General features: G+C 45.5%; 1 protein-coding gene across 2 annotated transcripts in view; it reads left to right on the top strand.

Moving 5' to 3' along the window:
- DUS2 (dihydrouridine synthase 2) overlaps positions 1-24,088 on the top strand; it is a 75,404-nt gene that overhangs the window by 5,522 nt on the left and 45,794 nt on the right. For both annotated transcript variants that reach the window (XM_040408988.1, XM_040408987.1), the window contains exons 2-8: positions 5,274-5,395; positions 8,599-8,644; positions 10,625-10,716; positions 11,230-11,273; positions 17,597-17,657; positions 21,016-21,063; positions 23,000-23,065. In XM_040408988.1, the coding sequence (XP_040264922.1) occupies positions 5,285-5,395; positions 8,599-8,644; positions 10,625-10,716; positions 11,230-11,273; positions 17,597-17,657; positions 21,016-21,063; positions 23,000-23,065 (468 nt within the window). In that variant the 5' untranslated portion in view covers positions 5,274-5,284. The remainder of the gene's footprint in view (positions 1-5,273; positions 5,396-8,598; positions 8,645-10,624; positions 10,717-11,229; positions 11,274-17,596; positions 17,658-21,015; positions 21,064-22,999; positions 23,066-24,088) is intronic.

Genomic DNA, 24,088 nt, shown 5'->3' with positions numbered 1-24,088 from the left:
GTTCACCTCATGCATTGCACCCGTGCAGAAATCTCGCCCATGTGAAAGGGGCCTAAAGGTGAATAGGACAAGGGTTCCAGCCCCTAAGGGGGCTAATAGTAAGTAAAAAAAAAACACAAACGCTTAGGCTACTTTCACACTTGCAGCAGTGTGATCCGGCAAGCAGTTCCGTCGTCGGAACTGCCTGCCGGATCCGCCGATCTGGATGTGACTGAAAGCATTTGTGAGACGCATCCGGATGTGGATCCATCTCACAAATGCATTGCAAGTACTAATCCATCTCTCCGCTTGTCATGCGGACAGACGGATCCGTCTTGTATCTTTTTACACATTTTTACCGGTCTGCGCATGCACAGACCGGAAGGACGGATCCGGCATTCCGGTATTTTCAATGCCGGATCTGGCACTAATACATTGCTATGTGGAAAAATGCCGGATCTGGCATTCAGGCAAGTCTTCAGTTTTTTTTCGCCGGAGATAAAACCTTAGGGCTCTTTCACACTTGCGTTCTTGTCTTCCGGCATAGAGTTCCGTCGTCGGGGCTCTATGCCGGTAGAATCCTGATCAGGATTATCCTAATGCATTCTGAATGGAGAGAAATCCGTTCAGGATGCATCAGGATGTCTTCAGTTCCGGAACGGAACGTTTTTTGGCCGGAGAAAATACCGCAGCATGCTGCGCTTTTTGCTCCGGCCAAAAATCCGGAACACTTGCCGCAAGGCCGGATCCGGAATTAATGCCCATTGAAAGGCATTGATCCGGATCCGGCCTTAAGCTAAACGTCGTTTCGGCGCATTGCCGCATCCGACATTTAGCTTTTTCTGAATGGTTACCATGGCTGCCGGGACGCTAAAGTCCTGGCAGCCATGGTAAAGTGTAGCGGGGAGCGGGGAGCGGGGGAGCAGTGTACTTACCGTCCGTGCGGCTCCCCGGGCGCTCCAGAGTGACGTCAGGGCGCCCCAAGCGCATGGATCATGTGATCACATGGATCACGTCATCCATGCGCATGGGGCGCTCTGACGTCATTCTGGAGCGCCCCGGGAGCCGCACGGACTGTAAGTATACCGCTCCCCCGCTCCCCGCTCCTACTATGGCAACCAGGACTTTAATAGCGTCCTGGGTGCCATAGTAACACTGAACGCATTTGGAAGACGGTTCCGTCTTCAAATGCTTTCAGTACACTTGCGTTTTTCCGGATCCGGCGTGTAATTCCGGCAAGTGGAGTACACGCCGGATCCGGACAACGCAAGTGTGAAAGAGGCCTATAGCATGCTGCGGTTTTATCTTTTTTGCCTGATCAGTCAAAATGACTGAACTGAAGACATCCTGATGCATCCTGAACGGATTACTCTCCATTCAGAATGCATGGGGATATGTCTGATCAGTTCTTTTCCGGTATAGAGCCCCTGTGACGGAACTCTATGCCGAAAAAGAAAAGTGTGAAAGTACCCTAAAATATTAAGTTTAAATCCCCCCTTTCCCAATTTTACATATAAAATATATAAACAATAAATAAATAAACATATTACATAGCGCTGCGTCCGAAAAGTCCAAACTATTAAATTATTAAAAAAATATCTCCTATGCGGTGAGCGCCGTAACAGAAATAAATAAATAAAAACCATGCGATTCGCCATTTTTTAGTCACCTTGTCACCCCAAAAAATAGGATAGGATCGTTCTATTATGGGCCGAACGTTTCATAAAATGCGAAATGCATGCGGCTTTTTTTTATGGTGACGAAAGCGAATCAAAATTTTGGTATCGTAACAACACTACGCCGATCAGATCGGCGTAGCGTTGTCACGATACCAAAATTTTGATTCGGTTTCGATTTGGCGACTAAAAATTTAATTTGGCTCCTAAATTTTTCAGTTCAGGAGCCAATGGCTACTAGGTATTTTTTTTAGTCTAGAGCACTGAAATGTATTAGGATGGAGCAAAACCGAATACCGTGTTTCGCAGAAAATAAGACAGGGTTTTATATTATTTTTTTCTCCAAAAAAGGGTTAGGGCTTATTATTGGGGTAGGGCTTATTTTGGTTCCATGAACATATTTTATATAGACACATGCCAATTACAGAACAGTCCCTGGACAGTGTTTATATTAAATATGACTATAACCCCCCTCATCCATAGGAATGCACCCATATACTGCAGTACATGGGTGCATTCCTATGGATGAGGGGGTTATAGTCATATTTGCCACACATTTTTCATTCTGGTACCGTATATTGCCCCTGAGCTGTCCTTGCCCAAGGGACCTAGGCAGCAATCTACGGTACCAGGGAGAGCAGAGACGGCACGGGGGAGATGTAGGGAGCTGGCAGCAGAGAGGAGAAGGAGATCCTCCTTCATGTAAGTAAGAACGTGCGCGCTGGCGGCAGTACAGGGCATACAGAGAAGCCACAATCCTGCCCAACGTGAAAGTGAAGGGAAGCGCGGGCTGCTGGCATAATTTAGCATTTAGTGAAGCCGCCAGCCCGCCCGTCAGGTGCCTGAAGGCCAATTCACTGAAGCCTGCGCTGCCACCCCATAGTTTCATGGCAGCTCAGGAGCCATTAGTGAGCGCTCCTCCGCACATTTCCCCCACCTTCCCTTTATATAAAATACGGCTGTATCTAGGGCTTATTTTTGGAGTAGGGCTTATATTTTAAGCCTACTCCAAAAACCCTGCAAAATAGCGCTAGGGCTAATTATCGGGAAAACACGGTAGCTCTTAAAGGGTTCCGTTATATTCCGTTATTACTCTAACGGAGCACTATAACGGAATTAGGAACTTGGATGCGAACCCGCCCTTAGGAGGCTGATTTTTGAACGAGTTTGATTGGTACAAGTCGATTGGCTCATCGCTATTCCCGATTCAAACTTTTACTTCATATCTGTAGGACACAGCATTTGTGTCGGCATACAAGCGGCAGTCGAGTGAAGTGCGCTGCCAGATATATTTAGGGCATTTCAAGGCCCCACCCATTTTTGTGATTCAGAAAACGTATGGGGGTCGGGGCTGTATATAATGACGTCGCATCCCAGCGCCACCTATACTTAGAGCGCACGGAGGGCTGCATTCTGGGAGAACAGAGCCTTCTGTGAGCCGAGAAGTGCCAGCTCCTCCAGGAGGTCTCCTGGATGTTTCTGGAAAGTTGGCAGGTATGAATGTCTGAGATACCACCCGTCTCTAGCACAGGTCATCTGGGGAACCTCTCCAACCTGGACGGAGGTGGTCAGACCTACGGAAACTCTTTTCGCTTGTATTGGGGCCTGGGGATGAGAATTCAGAAAATGTTATTCACTTGGCTGCTCCGTCAAACACTGTGGATTATCTGCCCCATGAGAACATACCCCATGAGTGAGAGAAGGGAGGGGGAGCGCAGAGAGAGCTGTCAGGAACAGGAGAAGGACTCTTGAGGACGGCGGAGTTGTAATCAAGCAGTGAAGAGAACACAGCGCTGCGTTCTCTTCAAACAGCTGATGGGTGGGGGTGCCGGCAATTAGACCCCGCGCCGGTCTGATATTGATGACCTAGCCTGAGGATAGGTAATCAGAATAAAAAAGTGGACAACTCTTTAGCTCTTCTATGGGATTAAACGAAACCGGTTAGCCTTGGCTCCCCATGCTCATCATTGGGCCTTGTGTGCCTCTGACACTGGTTCACCATCTGTCCTTCTTTGGACCACTTGTGGTAAGTACTAACCATTGCACCCTGTGGACACCCCACAAGACACCCCGTTTTGAAGATGGCCTCACCCACTCAAATAACCATCACAATTCGGTCCTTCTTTTCAGTGTCACTCCGATCGTTACGATTGCCCATGTTTTCTGCCTCAAACACATCTACTTCAAGAATTGACTGTCCACATGCTTCTTACTATATCCTACCTCCTTGCCCGGCACCATTGTAATAAGATAATCCGTGTTATTCACACCCCCTGGCACTGGTTTAACCCTTCCTACCCTGTGCCACAATATTATGTCACATCAAGTATGCTGTTAAAACTGAGTAGTAGCATGTTGCTGTTGAGGAGTCGTGCCCAGGCCATCACTTGTACAGCCGACACCTTACGGTCACTGCTGGAATCAGCGTTTAACTCCTTTGGTGCCATGCACATTGGTGACCACGGCATCTAAGTGGTATGAAGGGGAAGAATTGCCTGCCAACTATGTGATTAGAGGGTTCCAAGAGGTTGCTGTGGCAGCCAAGGGCCTAACAATTCTCTGCCTTTGGCAGGGCCAAATAGGCGTGATATAAATTTTTACAACCATTGACATAGTACACTGCGATATAGAAGTAAATGAAAAAAAATGATGCCTTTTTGAAATGCAGATGGGAAAAATGAAAATAAAGGGAGCCTATGAGCAGTTCTAATCATGCTAAACTGCTGACAGCACTAGGTAAAGGTTGGGGAGAGCAGTGCATATATACCTTTTGTGGAGTTTTCCTCTTCAGGAGAAGTGTGAATATGAAATTTTATTCTGCCAGATTCTGCTCCATCAAGTGCCTAGGAGGCGGGGCTTCACTATGTAGTGCTCTATGGATTGAAATGCATCACAGCCCCTCCCTTCTGCTGAGTCACAGCTGTAGTGGTCTTCTGGTTGGATGCTAGAGCTGTCACTGAAGAAGTGAAGCAGCTTAATGCAGAGAGCACAGTATGTGACCGCTGCAACCATCATAGGCCTCTTCGGTACATCGCTGAGGCCAGTGATTGGCTGCAGCGGTCACGTGTTGTTGATGTGACGGTCCGTGAAAACCCGTTCTGAGCGCACGGCGCCATTGGTTGCTACGACTTTGTGCCGCCGCCGCTGTACAGTAATACACTCGTATGATCTATACGAGTGTATTACTGTACAGCGGCGGCGGCACGAAGCACACAACGTCATAGCAACCAATGACGCTGTGCATTCGTGCACTCAGCAGGACGGCAGGCCAGGTTTTCACGGACCGTGGTCCGTGAAAATCCACGTATGTGTAAATGGGGCCTTAGTTGGGATTATCTCCTCTTCTACCTGGGGGGTGAAAACTTGGTCAGGACTCTGCCCTCTAAAGGAACATCTTTTAGCAAATGAGGCAGTGAAAAAATGTCTCAAGGGTCATTGAAAAGGGTTTAGGTGGAAACCCTTCTGTGTGGGGGGGCCTGGTTTGATCCTTGCTATGGGGCCCTTACTTCTCTATCTACGCCACTGAGTGACAGTGCTGGGTTTTGCAGCTTTGTCCCATTCACTTGAAGACTAGTCAGTCAAGGCGCCTGTGATCATTTCATTTTCTGTTTTGTTTAGGAACTGCCATAATGGTGCTGTCGTTCTGTGATAAGCTCATCCTGGCTCCTATGGTGCGTGTGGGAACTTTGCCTATGCGTCTTCTAGCTTTAGATTATGGTGCGGACATAGTATACTGCGAGGTAAGCATGAGTCTTTAACTATTCCATTATGTTAGCTGTTTAAGAAGTATATACGTGTGTATATCTAATATACATATGAAAACATATTTATATATACCGTATATATGTATAGTACATACATACATAACATAAGGCCGAAAAAAGACATTTGTCCATCCAGTTCGGCCTGTCATCCTGCAAGTTGATCCAGATGAAGGCAAAAAAAACAACTGTGAGGTAGAAGCCAATTTTCCCCACTTTAGGGGAATAAAAAATTCCCTCCCGACTCCAATTAGGCAATCAGAATAACTCCCTGGATCAACGACCCCTCTCTAGTAGTATGTTATTATATACTATGTACATGTGGTTATTGTACGTTTTTAGCAGGAAGACTATGAGTGGGAGATAGCTAGACAAGATAAGAAAGTCCAGGCCTTATTCACATGTCTGGGTCTGTATGCATCTGTAAAAAACTGTCCGTTTTTTCACCAATGACCATCTTCATGCCATGTCCATTTTTTTCCCCATGGGTTCATATTTTGCCCTCCATATGTCATCTCTTCTTTCATATGTGTGAAGAAATATGGAAGATGGACTATTTGCATTAAATTTATGTAAATTACCCCATTTTTCATACCATAAGACGCACCTAGGGTTTAGAGGAGAAAAATAAGAAAACATTTTTTCCTCAGATTAGATTCCCATATTGGACCCTAAATCCTTATCAGACCTCAGATCAGACCCCCATTCCGCATCAGACCTTTATTCTTCATCAAAACTTAGATCAGTCCCCCATTCCACACCAGACCTCAGATCAGTCCCCATTCATTATTAGATTTCAGATCAGTCCCCCATTCCACACCAGACCTCAGATCAGACCCCCTGTTCCTCATTAGACCTCAATCAAATCAAACATAAGCTAAAAAAATAACTTGCCTCTCCTGCTCTGGACTGTGCTGCCACTCTGGAGATCCAGCATGCCCTTCCTGGTCTTCTGCCCGCACCGTGCTTCACCGTGACCTTATGACATACAAACACTTTGCTGGTACTGTATTATGCTCCAGATTTCATGCACAAAAATCGGCATATAATATGGACTGTGTGCAGACACACACTAAATGTAATTTTGGCAGTCACTTTCTAGTAGGAAAAGCTTCTTATAGGTCTGTGACGAAAGTCTGGAGTTCTTAGGAACTTCTTTCAGCATCTCATGTTCTGCTTTTAGGCAGCCTGCCCACGTCATGCCATCAGCTCGCTAGGAAAGTCCCACTTGTAGATGATCTTCTGGAAAGTATAATTAGAATCTGAGTGTCTAATTGTTTGCTGAGCAATTTCATAGGCATCTCTAACTTTTTTAGGAAGAATTCAGAGAGCTTATTGGATCTTGGGTGAATACCACATATGTTAGCGACAGAGAACAAACCAAAGAAAATGTCTGAGGTCTAAGGGTGCCCGTATAAGATACAGCTGAGTCGCGGTAATTGCTGCTGTGGCAGAAAATACACTCAGTTTATAGCAAATTGCTGCGGTTGTACAGCAAGTACGGGTGATGCAGAACGCAGCAAGTCGTGGCGATCTGCATTATTTAGCTGCATCAACGCGGCACATTGTGTACAGACAGTCACCATGTGCGGCCCATTTCCACATTCCAAAATTCAGAACTTCTGCTATTTTTCTGTCAGCGGAGCTGTATGGAAGTTTGTTTTTGCAGGACGAGTGGTATTTTTCAGTGGCTTCATTTTGGGGTACTTAGAACCTATTGACTTTTTGTGGGGAGAATGGAAACCACAGCATTTCCACCATTTATTTTATTAGATTTTACATTTTGTGCAGAATGAACATTATGGTTCCTTTATTCAGTGGGTCCATAAGATTACAGCAGTAACACATTTCTAGAATTTTTTTTTTATATTTTACTACTTTTACACAAAAAATGCACTTAGGCAATACTGTATTTTTCACTTTATTAGATGCACCCCAGGAAAATAAGAAAAAAATCATATTTTTCATCAGACCCCCATATCGGGTCCTCGGATCAGACCCCCATATCGGGTCCTCGGATCAGACCCCCATATCGGGTCCTCGGATCAGACCCCCATATCGGGTCCTCATGTATAAGACGTCAGATCAGACCTTAAAAAAAAAAAATTTGCTTACCTCTCCTGCTCCGCCACTACTCTGCAGGTCCGGGGGTCTTCCCTACAATCGCGCACCTTGGTCTTCTCCAGCACCGCACGTTCTAACGCTGTGTGCAGCTCGGCCCCAGGGAGTACTGGCGGCCCTTCACTCCACACTCCTACCTCATACTGGAAGCGCACACTAGTATGCACTTTATAAGGTGCACTGCTTCCCCCCCCTACTTCTGGGGAAAAATATGGTTGTGTTTTTGAGTCGTCATATTCTGTCTTTTTTTCTGTTGTTGACGCTGTTTGAGAGAGTTGTAGCTGTATTTTTCACTGGTGCTATTTTGACCAATGGCTACACAATTTGACCTCAGAATTTAACCCTGGCTTCCACAGGTGGGCATGGGTTTTTCCCCATGCTGCTAGCTGCACTGTGGGGTCTCAACCTAATGTCTATACCTGTACAATAAAAAAAAAAACTTTCAATATACTGTAGTGACGTAGCAAAGGATTTCATTGTTGAGGGTCCAAGTGTGAACCTACCCTAAGGCCTCATTCGCACGACCGTATCCGGTCTAGAGCTTGCAAAATATGGATGCGGTCCGAGTGCATGCCCCAATTTTCGTGGCACCCACTGTACGGGGTCAGGGCAGTGCAGCGCGGGCCCCATCAAAGAAGACCAGGGCGGGTGAGTATCGGAAGTGCTTGCTGCGCTTCTTCCTGGCACCCGATGCATATTAGTGAGCGCTTCCATAAGCGCTCACTAGTATTCGCTTTATACGCATTATCGTCAAGGTTGGATGCCGATACCGATAATGTGCAAGATCCCTAATATCGGCCGATAATATCTGTACTTCGGATAATCGGTCGATCCCTAATTCAGACTGTTAGGTGTTTTTTGTTCAGTGACATCGCCTTTATCTTCTTTTTACTTCCATTATGGAATTACAGAAAGGACATGGAACTTCACACTTTGGTAAATTTGAGTGAACATTTTCATCTACGCTAAAGTATTTGTCTTGAAACGGCTTCATAGTTACATGTTACACATGATGTGTGCGCATATCCCTGTGTAATGGACTTTAATCTGGTTTCTTTTAGGAACTGGTGGATATAAAGATGTTGCAGTGTAAGCGAGTTGTTAATGGTAAGGTGACTTTAAATTTAATGGGGCTTACTGACTTATACTGAGGATAGGTGATTAGTATCTGATCGGTGGGGGGCTGACACCCAGGACCTGCACCGATCAGCTGTTTGAGGAGACTGTGATGCTCCAGTGAGTGCAGCTGCTTTCTCACAGCTCACCAAGCGCTGGGTGCTACATTGTATAGCTTGTTATTGTGCTTGGCATCGCAGCTCAGCCCCATTCATTTCAGTGGGACTGAGCTGCTCCTAGGCCAGTGATGGCTAACCTTTTACAGACAGAGTGCCCAAACAACTTACCATATTTTTCGTCCTATAATACGCATCGGCCCATAAGACGCACCTAAGTTTTTGAGGAAAATAAGAAAAAAAATTTTTTAACCAAAAGGTGTGCTTTTGGTGGGTTTGAACTCATGGCGGTCTGTGCATGACACTATTATGGGGGATCTGTGGATGATGCACTGTTATGGGGTGGGGGATCTGTGGCTGGCACTGTTATGTGGGGGATCTGTGGCTGGCACTGTTATGTGGGGGATCTGTGGCTGGCACTGTTATGTGGGGGATCTGTGGATGGCGCTGTTATGTGGGGGATCTGTGGATGGCGCTGTTATGTGGGGGATCTGTGGATGGCGCTGTTATGTGGGGGGGATCTGTGGATGGCACTGTTATGTGGGGGATCTGTGGATGGCATTATGATGGTGGGGGGGATCTGTGAATGGCATTATGATGGTGGGGGGGGGATCTGTGAATGGCATTATGATGGTGGGGGGGGGATCTGTGGATGGCATTATGATGGTGGGGGGTCTGTGGATGGCATTATGATGGTGGGGGGGATCTGTGGATGGCATTATGATGGTGGGGGGGATCTGTGAATGGCATTATGATGGTGGGGGGGGGGATCTGTGGATGGCATTATGATGGTGGGGGGTCTGTGGATGGCATTATGATGGTGGGGGGGATCTGTGGATGGCATTATGATGGGGGGGGGGGGGATCTGTGGATGGCACTGTTATGGGGTAGTGGATCTGTGGATGACACTGCTATATGTGTCATCCACAGATCCCCCCCCATAACAGTCCCATCCACAAATCCCCCCCCATCATAATGCCATCCACAGACCCCCCCCCCCCTCCATCATTATCCCATCCACAGACACGTGCCTGCTACACCTACTTTATGAATGAAGCAGGCACGTGACCTCAGTGAGTTACGGCCGCCCGGCCTGCCTGCTAGTGCTTACTACAGGAGTGTGACGTGTACCGGTAAGTACGGTACACATGAGGAGCGCAGTTTAGATATGATGATTAACACTACGTATACAGTACATACTGAGCGGCGGGGCCAGAGTACAGTGCCTGCACGGCCCGCCGCTCTCCCCGCCTACTACAGACCCTCCTCACTAATACATCACAGTCTGCGATGTAAATTGCCAACATTCGCCCCATAAGCGAATGCTGGGGGGGGGGGAAAGTGCGTCTTATGGGGCGAAAAATACGGTATTTCCTGTCCACAGTGACAAGGCACTGATGGATTTTTTGCGACTCACTCATTTTTATGGGATCAGCGCTTCTCTGCTATCCTGGCCATGGCAGATGTTGCACAACCAGTGTTGTCAGACCCTTATAGCAGAAGCTGATTAGCAATCGGAAGCAGCCATGCAGCTGCCCACAGAGCAGGGAGCGGAGGGGAGTGGTAGTAAAGGCAACAATGAGAGTAGCAGTTGAATAATGTTCCTAATATACAGAGTGAGGCAGCGATGGGCACAAGGTACCGATCTCACTGCTAATTAGCAATCCACCTCTGATGTTCCTGCTACGTGTTTGTCACGAGTTTGATAAAATTGCGGCGACATCTGTGATACAATCGCAATGTGTAAAGACAATCTAAGATTAGAAAGACACTGACAAAACACTATGTAGGGTTGTCATTTTTCAGCTATTTCCTATATATATCTACTGTTTGTACTTTTTTATTTTCCCTGCAGAAGTTCTCCAGACAGTGGACTACGTTGCTCCCACGGAGAGAGTCATTTTTCAGACTTGTGAAAGAGAGAAAGATCGTCTTGTGTTTCAGATGGTATGAGGCTGTTCAGTGACCGCGGCAGATCGCTCTTGAGATTGTGTACATATGAATTATTATAGCCTCAATATATGATGCTATATATTATACATGGCATAAATTATACACCATTTTCTTTGCTGCTTTCTGGGATCTCCTACCACAAGTTAAAAAACACATTGCAAATGGGGGCGGACTGTGTAAGCAAATACAGTTCTGATCCGTCACAGCCAGATGGTCATGTAGACCTGACATGTAGACATGTAGACCTGACATGTAGACCTGACATGTAGACCTCGCCTAGCCTCCACTGCACTGAAGGGTTTTCTGCCCAGACATCTTTGGCTTTTCACATCAAAATCCTGTATGTACATATGGCAACCTGTCTGACAAGTCACCTGAAAGTGTAGGTGCATTTTATTTGTGTCCCTAATTGAATTAGCTGTATGTTTAGAGGATGGATAAAAGCCTTGAATTACCTCTTGGAAAACCTGTATTTGTGCTTTACTTGTGATTTATGTTTCCCTCTAGGGGACTGCTGATCCAGAAAGAGCACTGGCAGTTGCCAAACTTATGTAAGTTATTGTCTTTTTATTTATTTTTGTGTGTGTTTCATTTTGAGAACAGTAAAGAGAAATTAGTTCAAGTGTTACTGTCGTTTCGGTTTAGGCTATTTTCACACTTGCAGCAGAGGAATCCGGCAGGCAGTTCAGTCGCCGAAACTGCCTGCCGGATCTGGCAAAACGTATGCCAACTGATGTCATTTGTCAGACTGATCAGGATCCTGATCCGTCTTTAAAAATGCATTGCAAGAACGGATCCGTCTGTCCGTTTGATCCGTTTCGATCTATTTATTTATTTTCACATTTTTAAATGTGCTGCGCAGACCGGAAGGACGGATCCGGCATTCCGGTATTTTGATATCCGTAGTGGATCCGGCACTTATACATTCCTATGGGAAAAAAATATCTCTGGTTTGGTTGAAGACAGCATTATCTTCAGTACATGGGAAGATATCACTGTTAGGCCTCTTTCACACGACCGTATGGCTTTTTCAGTGTTTTGCGGTCCGTTTTTCACGGATCCGTTGTTCCGTTTTTGGGTTTTTTCCATTGTGTTTCCGTTTCTGTTCCGTTTTTCTGTATGGCATATACACTAATTACATAGAAGAAAAATTGGGCTGGGCATTACATTTTCAATAGATGGTTCCGCATAAACTGAACGGATACAGAAGACATACGGATGCATTTCCGTATGTGTTCCGTTTTTTTTGTGGACCCATTGACTTGAATGGAGCCACAGAATGTGATTTGCGGGCAATAATAGGACATGTTCTATCTTTCAACGGAACGGAAATACAGAAACGGAATGCATACGGAGTACATTCCGTTTTTTTTTGTTTTTTTGCGGAACCGTTGAAATGAATGGTTCCGTATACGGAACGCAAAAAACGGGAAAAAAAACTGTCGTGTGAAAGAGGCCTTAGAAATCGGGATGCAGTGAATGCAGCTGAAAGTGAAAATAAAAGCAAGATTTACCCTCCATTATTTCCGACTCTATTTCTAACAGTGATATCTCCTGCTTATCTTGGGCTAAGCTGTCCTTGACTATGCTGTCATTTGGGTCTTGTATAAAAGCCTAAAATGCCAGCTGTCAAACAAGACCAGGCCCATGCTTCTAGCTGCTACCAATCACAGGGCTCCAGATGGCGACCAAAATGGTCCCCAATGTGACTTGGAATTGCAAAATGGCGACAAGACTTTGTAGTTTTGTCGCCATTTGCGCCTAAACCCTCCGCTGCTCTGCCTCTAAGAAAAAAAGGCTTTCACCCAGCAGACACGCGCTGCAGCCGTCTGCTGGGTGAAGATCCGCCCCTCACACTACTCGGCATAGAGGGTGGGCGTGGCTTGGGTTCCCGCATCTTGTGCTTCTGAATTCACACGTCTGTGAGATCCCGGCCCGGAGTCCTGCTGAGTGCAGGAGAGCACGGCGACATTGGTTGCTATGACGCCGTGGTCTTCCTGCTGCCGCCGCAGTACAGTAATGCACTGGTATGATCTATACCAGTGTATTGCTGTACTGCTGCGGCAGCAGGAAGCGCACGGCGTTATAGCAACCAATGACGCCGTGCGCTCCTGCACTCAGCAGGACTCCGGGCCGGGATCTCACAGACGTGTGAATTCAGCACTCCTACATCGCAAATCCCGTCAAGCTCCCAGCAGACCTTGGACTCCAGTTTTCCCTCACAACGAACTGATGTGACTAACAAGTCTCAAACTTTGCCGCTTATCCCCTCGCTGCCTGGTTCCTTGTTTTCCAACACCTCAAGTGCCTTTGAATCCTTCGCCATCCCCAAAGGCCCCCCTTTTCAGGGACCAGTCCATACTGACCTTCCTCCAGACACACCACCTGATCCCCCAAGAACAGACACATTATCCCATCAATGGACCCTTCTGCCTCAGAAACAGAACCAGAGGCGTCTCCACTGAAAAAGTGCAGACTCCTAACATTCCCTCTGAGATCCCTTAAGGAGCTTCTCCAAACATTCTCCCCTGGATGGGCTCCCCTCACCCATCCAGCAAAGTAAATCCACCTGAATCAATGGATCTTTCTAAGGGCAAAGAACAGGGCTACAGGTTCAATGGTCGCTCTCGGGCTGAGAGACCTTATAGTCGTAGGTCACGTGGTGATGGGTTATCCAGCTCCAGACACTCTTACTGGAGATATAATGGGGAAGATACCTCGCAGAATGATGGAGAGGAAGCAGGACAGAGCCAAGAAATCGCACAACCAGTGCTGGGAATCCCTCCATTTACAAACCATTGGCATGAGAAAGGAGAACAGCCAAGGGAGCAGGAGGTGGATGTAGATAGTGAATAAAATAAGCATCGTTTAATGGCTTCCCTAATCTTATACACTTCAAGGAGCCTTGCAGACAATTACTGGCCTCATTGGTGATGCCAGCATGTGCAGCAGGTGACCATAGACTCGCATCATGTGAATGTACAGCACCAGAAAATAAGGAAGGATCAGTGCAGGAGTGATGTGGGATTCAACTAGTGAGAGTTTTTTTATTTTTTTATTATCTAACCTATTGCTGTCCATTTAAGTACTGAGTACAAAATGTTTAAAGGGATTGTCCAGTGCAGTGCAAAATTTTAGTAAAGTGTTTGGAGTGGTTTTATATTAAAGAATCAAAACTCACCATCCCTCAATCCCTGATGTTCCCGTTCCAACTGGGTTTCCACTGGTCTCTACTTTAATGGTCCAGTCTCCACAAGCAGAAAAATGCCAGGAGAAGCCCGCTCAGCCAATCGCTAGCCATGGCGCTATACTTTTCCCGGCCAGTGATTGACTGAGCTGGCATTTCCTGTGTGCAGAGACCCTTTAAGCATTGAAATAGGAGTGGCAGGGGATCCGTAGTGGTGAGTATTGATTCTTTTTAAACCACCCTGAGCACTGTACTAAAAATTTTGCCTCCCTTGTCAACTCCTTTAATATTTTTCCAAATCAGCACTAAATGACATATGTACAGTTGCTGTCTGATTTCTAGTGTGTCCATGCACTAATGATTGACAGCCTTGACACCTTTTTTTTTTTTTCCTGGCACCTATAACAGGAGTTAGATTGCGGTGTTAGATTATTTTCAGTCATTGCAGGTGCCGATGGCCTAGTAAAAAGGTAAATTAAAAGCTCATGGTACGGCACTGTTCACAGACCTGCCTCATTGGGCATGTGCCAGCTGACTTCATCAACATGCACTGCTTAAAGGGCTTATTGTGTCCCTCAGACTTAGGCCTCTTGCACACGACCGTATGCATTTTGCTGTCTGCAAAAAATGGTTCTGCATAAAATACGGATGACGTCCATGTGCATTCTGTATTTTGCGGAAACAGCTGGCCCCTAATAGAACAGTCCTATCCTTGTCCGTAATGCGGACAATAATAGGACATGTTCTATTTTTTTGCGGAACAGAAGTACGGACATACAGAAACAGAATGCACACGGAGTAACTTCCGTTTATTTTGCTGACCCATTGAAATGAATGGTCCGCAAAAAAAAATAAAACGGAATGGACATGGAAAGAATATACACGTTCGTGTGCATGAGGCCTTAGATGGCTTATATGCTCCTAAGCATCCCAGCTATATTATATATATTTTAAATTTGGCGACTAAAAATTTCATTTGGCTCCTAAATTTTTCAGGTTAGGAGCCAATGGCTCCTTCATATTTCTTTTAGTCTGGAGCACTGAATCAGGAGATATCAGCAGCTAAAGCAGCCCCCCTTCCACTTCTGCCCGAGTCCAGCTCTGGCAGAACCGTTAAAGGGGTTGTCCAGGTTCAGAGCTAAACCCGAACATATCCCCTTCTTCTCCCGTACTCAGCCCCTTTGACATGAGCATCGGAGCATTTCATGCTCAGATGCTCTTCCTTGCACTGCGCTGTATTGCGCAAGGGCTTTTTCTGCAGATCCGGTGACATACCGGGCTGTCCATGGGTAAGCTAGGAGGAGGCTTATTACTACCCCAAAACATACAAACATAAAAACAGATTAATAATAATAATATATTTCCTAAGATTGTTGGTCCAGTCATTTTTCTATTCAGACCCAGTGCTGTTTTCTCCTGGTTTACAGACCCATACAATACTGGAGCAGTGAGCAGAAACAAATGGATTTTTTTGTCTTCATCCCAGCCGTCACAATGACTGCTCAGTAGGTAAAAGTTCCCAAGACGTCCTGTATGAAATGTCGAGGGTAGCTTGGATCCTTCTAGATGGCTATGCCCTGTCCTCCTACGTCAAATACTGAAATGACTATATCTTTAGGGTGTCCTTTGAGTATTTACATAAGATGGAGTGCGAACATAGTTTCTTGGCCGAGTAACAAATAGTGCGGTTTTTATGGCATCGGATCAGAGCCTCGCGGAGACATTTCTTTGAATTTGTGGCATTTGCCCAAATATTTCTTGCTTTCCCCAGAAGAGTCTGTGTCATACCGTCTGCTGCCCTCCCTTTTTTTGTTGTAACTCCCAGCTGCCTTTTCTGATGTATTAGCTTGCCTTAACGGGAACCGGTCAACGGGATTTTGTGTATAGAGCTGAGGACATGGGTTGCTAGATGGCCGCTAGCACATTCGCAATACCCAGTCCCCATAGCTCTGTGTGCTTTTATTGTGTAAAAAAAACCTGATTTGATACATATGCGAATTACCCTGAGAAGAGTCCTGTATCTGAGATGAGTCAGGGACAGGACTCTTCTCAGGTTAATTTCCATATGTATCAAATCAGGTTTTTTTTACACAATAAAAGCACACAGAGCTATGGGGACTGGGTATTGTGGATGTGCTAGCGGCCATCTAGCAACCCATGTCCTCAGCTCTATACACAGAATCCCGGTGACAGGTTCCCGTTAAGTAACTAGTAGCAAATTTTTCCAAAATTAGGACTTCTGCTAATTACAAGAATCTGAGACTTAAATTTTATATTTATAGAAAGATGCTATAATTTGAGATAAAAATATTGTGATTTTCCCACCAAATTGTCCTCTTTGTGTAATCTGTGCCTCCACTACACTACTTGCTTAAAGGGTTTGTTCATCTTCTGGGGGTTTTCCCCCTTGTAGCCGGACTTTCAGTGGAGGGAGCACACTTGCCTGCTACTTGACACTGGGTCCCAGCTCCTTCGCTATCCCCTGCAGCCCTCAGGTCCCCTGTCGTCAACATCCGTCTTGACGCCTTTGCAGCCAATGACTGGCCTCTGCAGTGACCTGCCCCTCTTGTGGCACCTCAATTGGGCACATGATGCTGGGGGGGGGGGGGGGGGGCGGAGGTGTCACTGCTGCAGCCAGTTGTTGCAAAATCAAACTGGATGTTGATAGTGGGGGAACCCAAGCATGCTTTGATCCTCGGGTTTGGCAAAGAGTGCGGGGTCAGCTGAAAAACTCTCAGGTGAGGAACAACCACTTTAAAGGAAATTTGTCACCCTTTTTAGAAATTGTATCTTTTTAAAACGTAATCGTCAGAATTGCACCCGCTGAATGTCACCTGAACTGTACTAACTTCTGCTAATAAGGTGCCTCTCAGCCTGATCACAGGCTAGAGGCATAGAAAGAGTGTCTAATAAAGTAGGACCTGTAACTATCGTATTGTCTTGTGCTATAAAATAACTTTGTGAAGTGTAGACGTTTGGGGTAGGTTCACACTGAGCTTTTTGGAGGAGGTTTTAAAGAGGACCCGTCACCGTTCCTGACATGTCTGTTTTAATAGCTCCATGCCTTCCCCTGTGTAGTAACAATTCTGGAGCCTCCATTCTTATGGCTCTATGTTGTGCCGTTCCTTTATTATTTCTACTAGAGAAGTTATAATTGAATTGCTTTTATCCTTCAGTAAGGGTACAGAGGGGAGGTAACCAGTTGGGGGTGTGTCCCTGCACAGTCTGACTCTATCCAATCAGTGCTGCCATTGTCAGACTGTGCAGGTACACCCCCCAACTGGTTACCTCCCCTCTGTACCCTTACTGAAGGCTAACCGCAATTCATTCATAACTTCTGGTAGAAATAGTAAAGGAACGGCACAACATACAGTAATAAAAATAGAGGCTCCAGAATCGTTATTACATGGGGAATGCATGAAGCTATTAAAACAGGCATGTCATGAGCGGTGAGAGGTCCTCTTTAAAGGCATATTTTCCTGCAGTTTTTTCAGCCAAAGCCAAAAGTGGATTTGAAAGGAATCAGAAATATAAAAGAACTTCGGCTTCTCCTTCCTGCTGGATCCACATGGGTGAAAAACCTGCCTCAAAACCATCTCCAAAAACCTCCATGAGAACCTACCCTTACAGACCATTATTAATAAGTATCATTGTTACTATTGTGCCTTATTTATTTTTTCTGTTTAGAGAAAATGATGTTGCTGCTATTGATATTAACATGGGCTGTCCCAAGGAATATTCCACCAAGGTATTATCTTTTTCCATTTTATTTTTTCTATATTTATTTATATTTATTTTTTCCATCTTTTTGACTTGTATTATACGGGTGCTTTCTTTTTTAAGCTCTGTTCACATCTGTGTCATCAGTTTTAAAGGCAAAAAGACAGGTCACAGGAGCGCCAACGTCGATTGTATTAAAATGGAAATGCGCTCCATGGGGAGCGGCTTCTCTCTGTCCACATCTGTGACAGGACAGAGGTCTTGATAACAACTGACCATTCTCAAATCTGTGGGGTCCCGGGGGCGCGGTGTGGATCCGTCATTGTAGTGTTTTGCTTCTGTTAAGATTGAATGAGATCTATTCAGATGTGAACAGAGCCTTATTTTTGACGTTTGAAATATTACCTCCAGAAAACACAGTAAGGGTCTATTACGTCCGTAATTTGGGTCCGCATTCGTTCCGCAATTTGCAGACCCATTCACTTTCAATGGGGCTGGAACAGATGCAAATCCACATTTCCTGGATCCGCATCCGTTCTTTCGGGATCCGTTTTTTCAGGATCCGCAATTTCGTTCCTGACAAAAAATAGAACATGTCCTATTCTTGTCCGCAATTGCGGACCAAAAAAGGCATTTTCTATTATAGTGTCTGTGATGTGCGGTCCGCAAATTGCGGATCCGCAAAACACTTACGGACGTGTGAATGGACCCTAAGTGTTACACTATACTGAAAGCTTTATTGAAGATTTGTGTGTTTTGGATTAGTTTCTGTGATCATATTGCTTATATGTCTTATATGTCTTAGTTGTAGCATCTTTATGGTGAGGGCTATAGCTGGCTGCCTGGGAAGCCAAATGTCAGATTTCCCACAGTGTGAAAGACAGCAAGGGACCCTGGAGGGTAGAAAAGGTGGTTTATAAAACTTCTGCACCAACCAACAGAACAGAGGCAGCAGCATCACTGCTGCCTGTATTCATGCCAGAGTTCATATGACTGGTCACTAACATTACAGTCCTGGTCCATTACTAAGCTGTACTGTATAATAAAAAATATAAATAAATCTAATAATAATAGTCTCCCAATAGACTTCTTTTTGGCCTTTGAGGAACAAGCCTTAAAAATAAAAAAGTTAAAAACAAAATAATAACCCACCCCAGAAAACTGTTTCCCACGATAATTTTTGTCGTACTGCTAGCCAATACCCAATTACCCAAAATTGGTCATGGGATGTATGAAAATTTATGGTAGACAACATTGAAGGATTTTCAGTCCCTGCTAGGGACGAGCGAACTTGTGTTTCAAGTTTGTCGTCTAAGGTTCGGGTTATCTAAGAATTCCATTATGGATTCCGCTAGCACGGACCACAACTTATGGTCTTCTTAGATAACCCGAACCTTGTACACCAAACTTGAAAACACAAGTTCGCTCATCCCTAGTCCCTGCCGCCTGTGCCAGAATCACTTTGCGCGTGGGCAGCAGGGACTGAAGAGACCCCATGCAAGCTGCGCAGATACAGTGCTCCGTATCACCACGGGAACCCATAATGACTGAAGCCAGGTTTCCGCTATAATGACTGGGATTGGAGATAACTCCCATCCTGAACACTTAACCCCCTAGATACTGTGGTCAATAGTGACCATGAAATCAAGGCAGATACAGGAAGAGGTCGCTCCGACTGTCACCATTCATTCCCCCACAAATGCAATGGTGTGGTGCTGATAAATTGCCAAATAACGCTATACATGTTTGGTATCGCAGTAATCACACTGGCCCATAGAATAAAAGTAACATCCTTGTGCCGCATGGTGAATTTAAAGGGAACCTGTCGCCTCTAAAAAACCTCCCAAGCCGGCAGCAGTACCTGAGAGTAGCCGGCAGTGTGTTTGTAACCATCATTTTCTTCCTGCAGACACATGAAGCAGAAGCTGCAAAAACGCTCTTTAATCCCCTGCCGGCGCGCTTTTCTAGTCGGGCTGGAAGTCACGGGGGCAGCGGCCTCCTTGCTTCAAGTCACGGTAACCATGTCACCTTCGCTGTGACTGACAGCCGAACTGTCGTGCATAAGCGCTGTCAGTCACAGGGAAGGGGGCGTGGTTACCGTGACTTGAAGCGAGGAGGCCGCTGCCCCCGTGACTTCCAGCCCGACTAGAGAAGCGCGCCGGCAGGGGATTAAAGAGCGTTTTTGCAGCTTCTGCTTCATCTGCCTGCAGGAAGAAAATGATGGTTACAAACACACTGCCGGCTACTCTAAGGTACTGCTGCCGGCATGGGAGGTTTCTTGGAGGTGACAGGTTCCCTTTAAAGTGCAAAAAAAAAACATGGCAGAACTGCTTTTTCCCTAATACCACCCTCCAATAAAAGTTAAAAGTATAAAAGTTAACAAATAAAGGATATGTACCCCAAATTGCCAAATACCACTATCCATGGCTATATTGACAAAAAAAAAAAATATTAAATTTATGGCCAGAAAAAATCCCCCCAGCGTCTTATTTTGTATTTGCCCTCAAAATGCCTCCCCGCCGTGACCTGTTTGCCTTCTGCTTGTGGCCTCTACACTTTACATCCTGTTGCCTTAGGACAAGTTTTATATTGACTTTCCTCTCTGTGACATTATTTGCTGACATCCTCTCGTCTACCACAAAACCAAAAAGTAAATATATTGTACATTCACTTTCATAGGAGCAATGTTTTTCCACTGACTACGAGCAATGTCTTCCTGTGATATTTTCCTATATAACTTTGTATGAGGGGGTGGATTTCAGCCTTTGTTCCCAATTACAGACGAGCGAATGGATTTTAGCTAATGATTGGTCTCATTAGACAGAGTTCTTTATCTGTGAGGTGAAGAAGCGGTCACCTGCCGCTTGATTGACCTGGCCAGACATCTTGCGCAGAGGCTCTGCTACTGGAGCAATGGCGGTTTATGTCCCGCTGTCCAGAAGTCTAGTGGCATATGTGCAGTTGCTGCTCCAGCAGCACAAGAAGAACATCTGCACTTGCGGCACAGGCGTGAGATTTTCCTAACCGGGGGATAGATTTCAGGCTCCGTCAATCAAGCAGCAGGTGGGGATTTCTTCGCCTGTGGGGACAGCCCTACTCCAGTGCTTGCTGGCTCATTTATGGGCATATAATTAGTTCTGCATGGGGATGAACGATCACTACTACGGTTGTTCATCCTCCTGCAGATTGTTTGTCAGCAGCACGTCCCTGTTTATGCAGTGTCCTGCCAACAAATGATTTTATGTGCCGCATGAATTATAATTTACCTGACAAACAAGCGTTTTGTGATCAGTACCCATGTCAATGGGCTCTTACTGGCGCAATGTATGTATATGGAGAAATCTGGTCATTAAACTTGTTTTTCTACGGACTTGTTTATTCCTTAGGGTGGCATGGGAGCAGCCCTTCTATCAAGTCCAGAAAAAATTGAGAAAGTAAGTGATGTTTCAAGTAATCTCAGTCACACTTGACATTATTCAATCCCATTCAGCATTCAGATGTGACTATACATCATTTTCACCAGTAGCTTCCCTAAGGGGCATACAGTTACATCACTGGATGGCTCCAGCTGTAGAATAAGGATAATGTCACGAGGGTATCAAGAGCCACGTCTGACTCCGTTATACCCGGGGTCAGGAAGTCGCAGCGGGTGGCTGCGCGCTCTATATCTAAAGATCACGTTGTTTCTTAGTGATTGTTTTCTGTGTTTGCCTTGCTATCCTTTTTGTCTCAATCAGGGATCCGTAGCTTCTCCTCCTCAGCTGTTTCTTGTCTGCCACTCCCAACCTCCTTATATTCTCCCCTCACACTTCTCTAGTTGCCAGTTATAGAGCTTCCTGCCTGGACATCTATACTGACCCACTGGAGTGGTTAATCCTGGTTGTCGTTCCAGAGTGCTACCCTCCGGATCCCTGTTGGGCTTATTGTTGTCTCCTGTTGTCGCCCACCTGGGATTATATGTTGAGTTTGTATTGTCTGTCCTTCCCTTGGTGTTTTCCTTTAGAGCTAGTGGTGCGGACTAGTGTTCCCACCGCCCTGTTCACTATCTAGGGCTCAGCTTAGGGAAAGCCAGGGCTTTAGGCACGTGATCGGCGTACGGGTGAGGAACCCGTCTAGGGACGTCAGGGCAGCCAGGTGCCAGCCGCTAGGTGAGTCAGGGGTCACCACCTTCCCTCTCACTTGGGCAGGGCCTTCCTTGTTCCCTCCCTCTGTGTCACGTATGTGATAGTCGCGCCGACCGTGATAGATAAGACGTTATTTATATTGCACGGTGATCGCCATAAAAGAACAAAATAAAAAACTTTGAAATTGCTATCTCCACCCAAAAAAAAAGTTAACCAATGAGTTACGTGTACCCAAAATGGTTCTATTAAAAAAATGTGTTGCGGTAGTTATACTGATCCATAGAATAATGAGGTCATCATGTTATTTATGCCGCACAGTGAATGGCGCAAAATTGCAATGCAAAAAAATGGCTGAACTGGTGTTTTTGTTTCACCCCAGAAAAAAAGTTAATAAAAGTTCATCATTAAAGGGGTTTCCAGGATTTTGTTATTGATGGTGTAGGGTCAGGATAGGCGTCAATATCAGATTGGTGGGGGTCTGACTCCCCACGCCCCCAGGGATCAGCTGGAACTACACAGCTCTGTCCATTGTGCAGTGGATGTAGCTGGGAACTACAGCGCTGATCCCATTTGCTTCAGCGGGAGCAGCACTGCAATCATCAGCCCTGTCTACTACACATTGGACAGAGCGGTGTAGTCCTAGTGCCTGAGCTTACTGAAGAACAGCTGATCAGAGGGGGTGCAGGGAGGCAGACCACCGCTGGTCAGATTTCGACAGCCTTTTCTGAGGATAGGCCATCAGCATCAAAATCCTGGACAACCCCTTTTAAGGGGTTATCCAACCCGTATAATGAACCCCCTAATGCCTGGACACTTATCCCACTCCCCGGCATCCGCATTGCTCCTGATCCCTGCACGGCTGCCCCTGCATCCTCCCCCCAAGCGGATCAAAACATCCGGCGAAGCAACCAATAGCAGGCCGTGACGGGGACGAGCCTCCCTAGCGCCACCTGCGATGCAGCGGCGGGGATCAGGAGCAGTGCAGGTGCAGGGAGCGGGATAAGTATGATCAATATGAGGTGCCCAGGCATTGGGGGGGGGGGGGGGGGGTGATTACAGGGGTTGGATAACCCCTTTAAGTTATATAGACCCCATGAGCAGAGTGCTCCCTGTGTGCTTATCAATATTGCTGTTTGGATATTTTTAGTATAGAAAAATCTCGATATTATGACCCAGTGCCGCTCCTCTTTTTTTGTTGTTGCCGTGACTGTAATATATTTAGATTGAGTTCTTTATTTTTCCACAGATATTGAAAACGTTGGTGAATGGAATTTCCAAGCCAGTGACGTGTAAAATACGCATCCTTCCAACAGTAAGAGCTTTGTTATATTCTAGCCGCTTCGGTATTCTGAGCATTCTCCATTTTCTTCATCAGTATTTCAGTAGAAATGTGCAGCAGACATGTAGTGCAAGGGTTCGTCCACACGGGACAGAAAAAAATCTGTATGAATTTCTCCAGAAAATCTGTGGGCCAGATTTATCATTACTCTGACAGCTCACTCCACTTTCACATATGGCTAAAGTCAGTTTTAGCCAAGTCAGATTTATGATCGGCCCTTTAAGACTGTAATAAATGTGGTTTGATGGTAGCAATTTATCCGTCAGTAAGCAGCTTTACAAAAGTCGCACGTTTTTATGAAAAAGTCGCATGTTCTATTAAAAAGTCACATAAGATAAGCATGGTCCTCACTGGAGTGAAATTGCGACTTTTTAAATAGTCCCAATAGTAAATCTGTCTAGAGATTCATTTACATAAGAAAACACGCCCACTTTCAGAAAACTGGCGAGCATAGTGCAGAGCAGAAAAAAGTCGCAAATTTGTGTGCAGTTTTAGCTTTTGGGACTTTTTCACTCCATTATTCTGACCTGAGCTAATGATAAATCTGGCCCTGTATGTTTTACATGCGGATTTTGTCCCAGATTTGCTGCAGCTTTCCTGTGCATTGTGGCTGCTGTAACACGCTATGAATTTTCCACCCGCAAATCCAGACAGAAAACTGGTATCCTTTCTACTACATTTAAACGTAACCTTAAAGTTCCTGAATGTTTTTTTGCCTTGGGGTGCATTTACATTTTTGTTGCACTTTGTTACTTTAAATAAAATGGAACAAAATTATCTGATAGAGTATTGCAAAAATACTCCTAAGCGCCATCTCTACACATAAAAATGTTCTTGAAGGGACAGTTAAACTAAAGATGCAATCGCCTGATGAACGAGAATTTGCCAGTTCATTGTGTTATTGGCGCATTTACGCAAGACAGTTATCTGGAACGAGCGCTCCCAGGAATGCAGATTCCCAATATTTGTCTAGATCATCGCCCATGTAAACCATGT

This window comes from Bufo bufo, chromosome 10 (assembly GCF_905171765.1).
Source record: "Bufo bufo chromosome 10, aBufBuf1.1, whole genome shotgun sequence".
NCBI classification, from domain to species: domain Eukaryota; kingdom Metazoa; phylum Chordata; class Amphibia; order Anura; family Bufonidae; genus Bufo; species Bufo bufo.
This window is presented reverse-complemented; position numbering and strand designations above follow the sequence as displayed.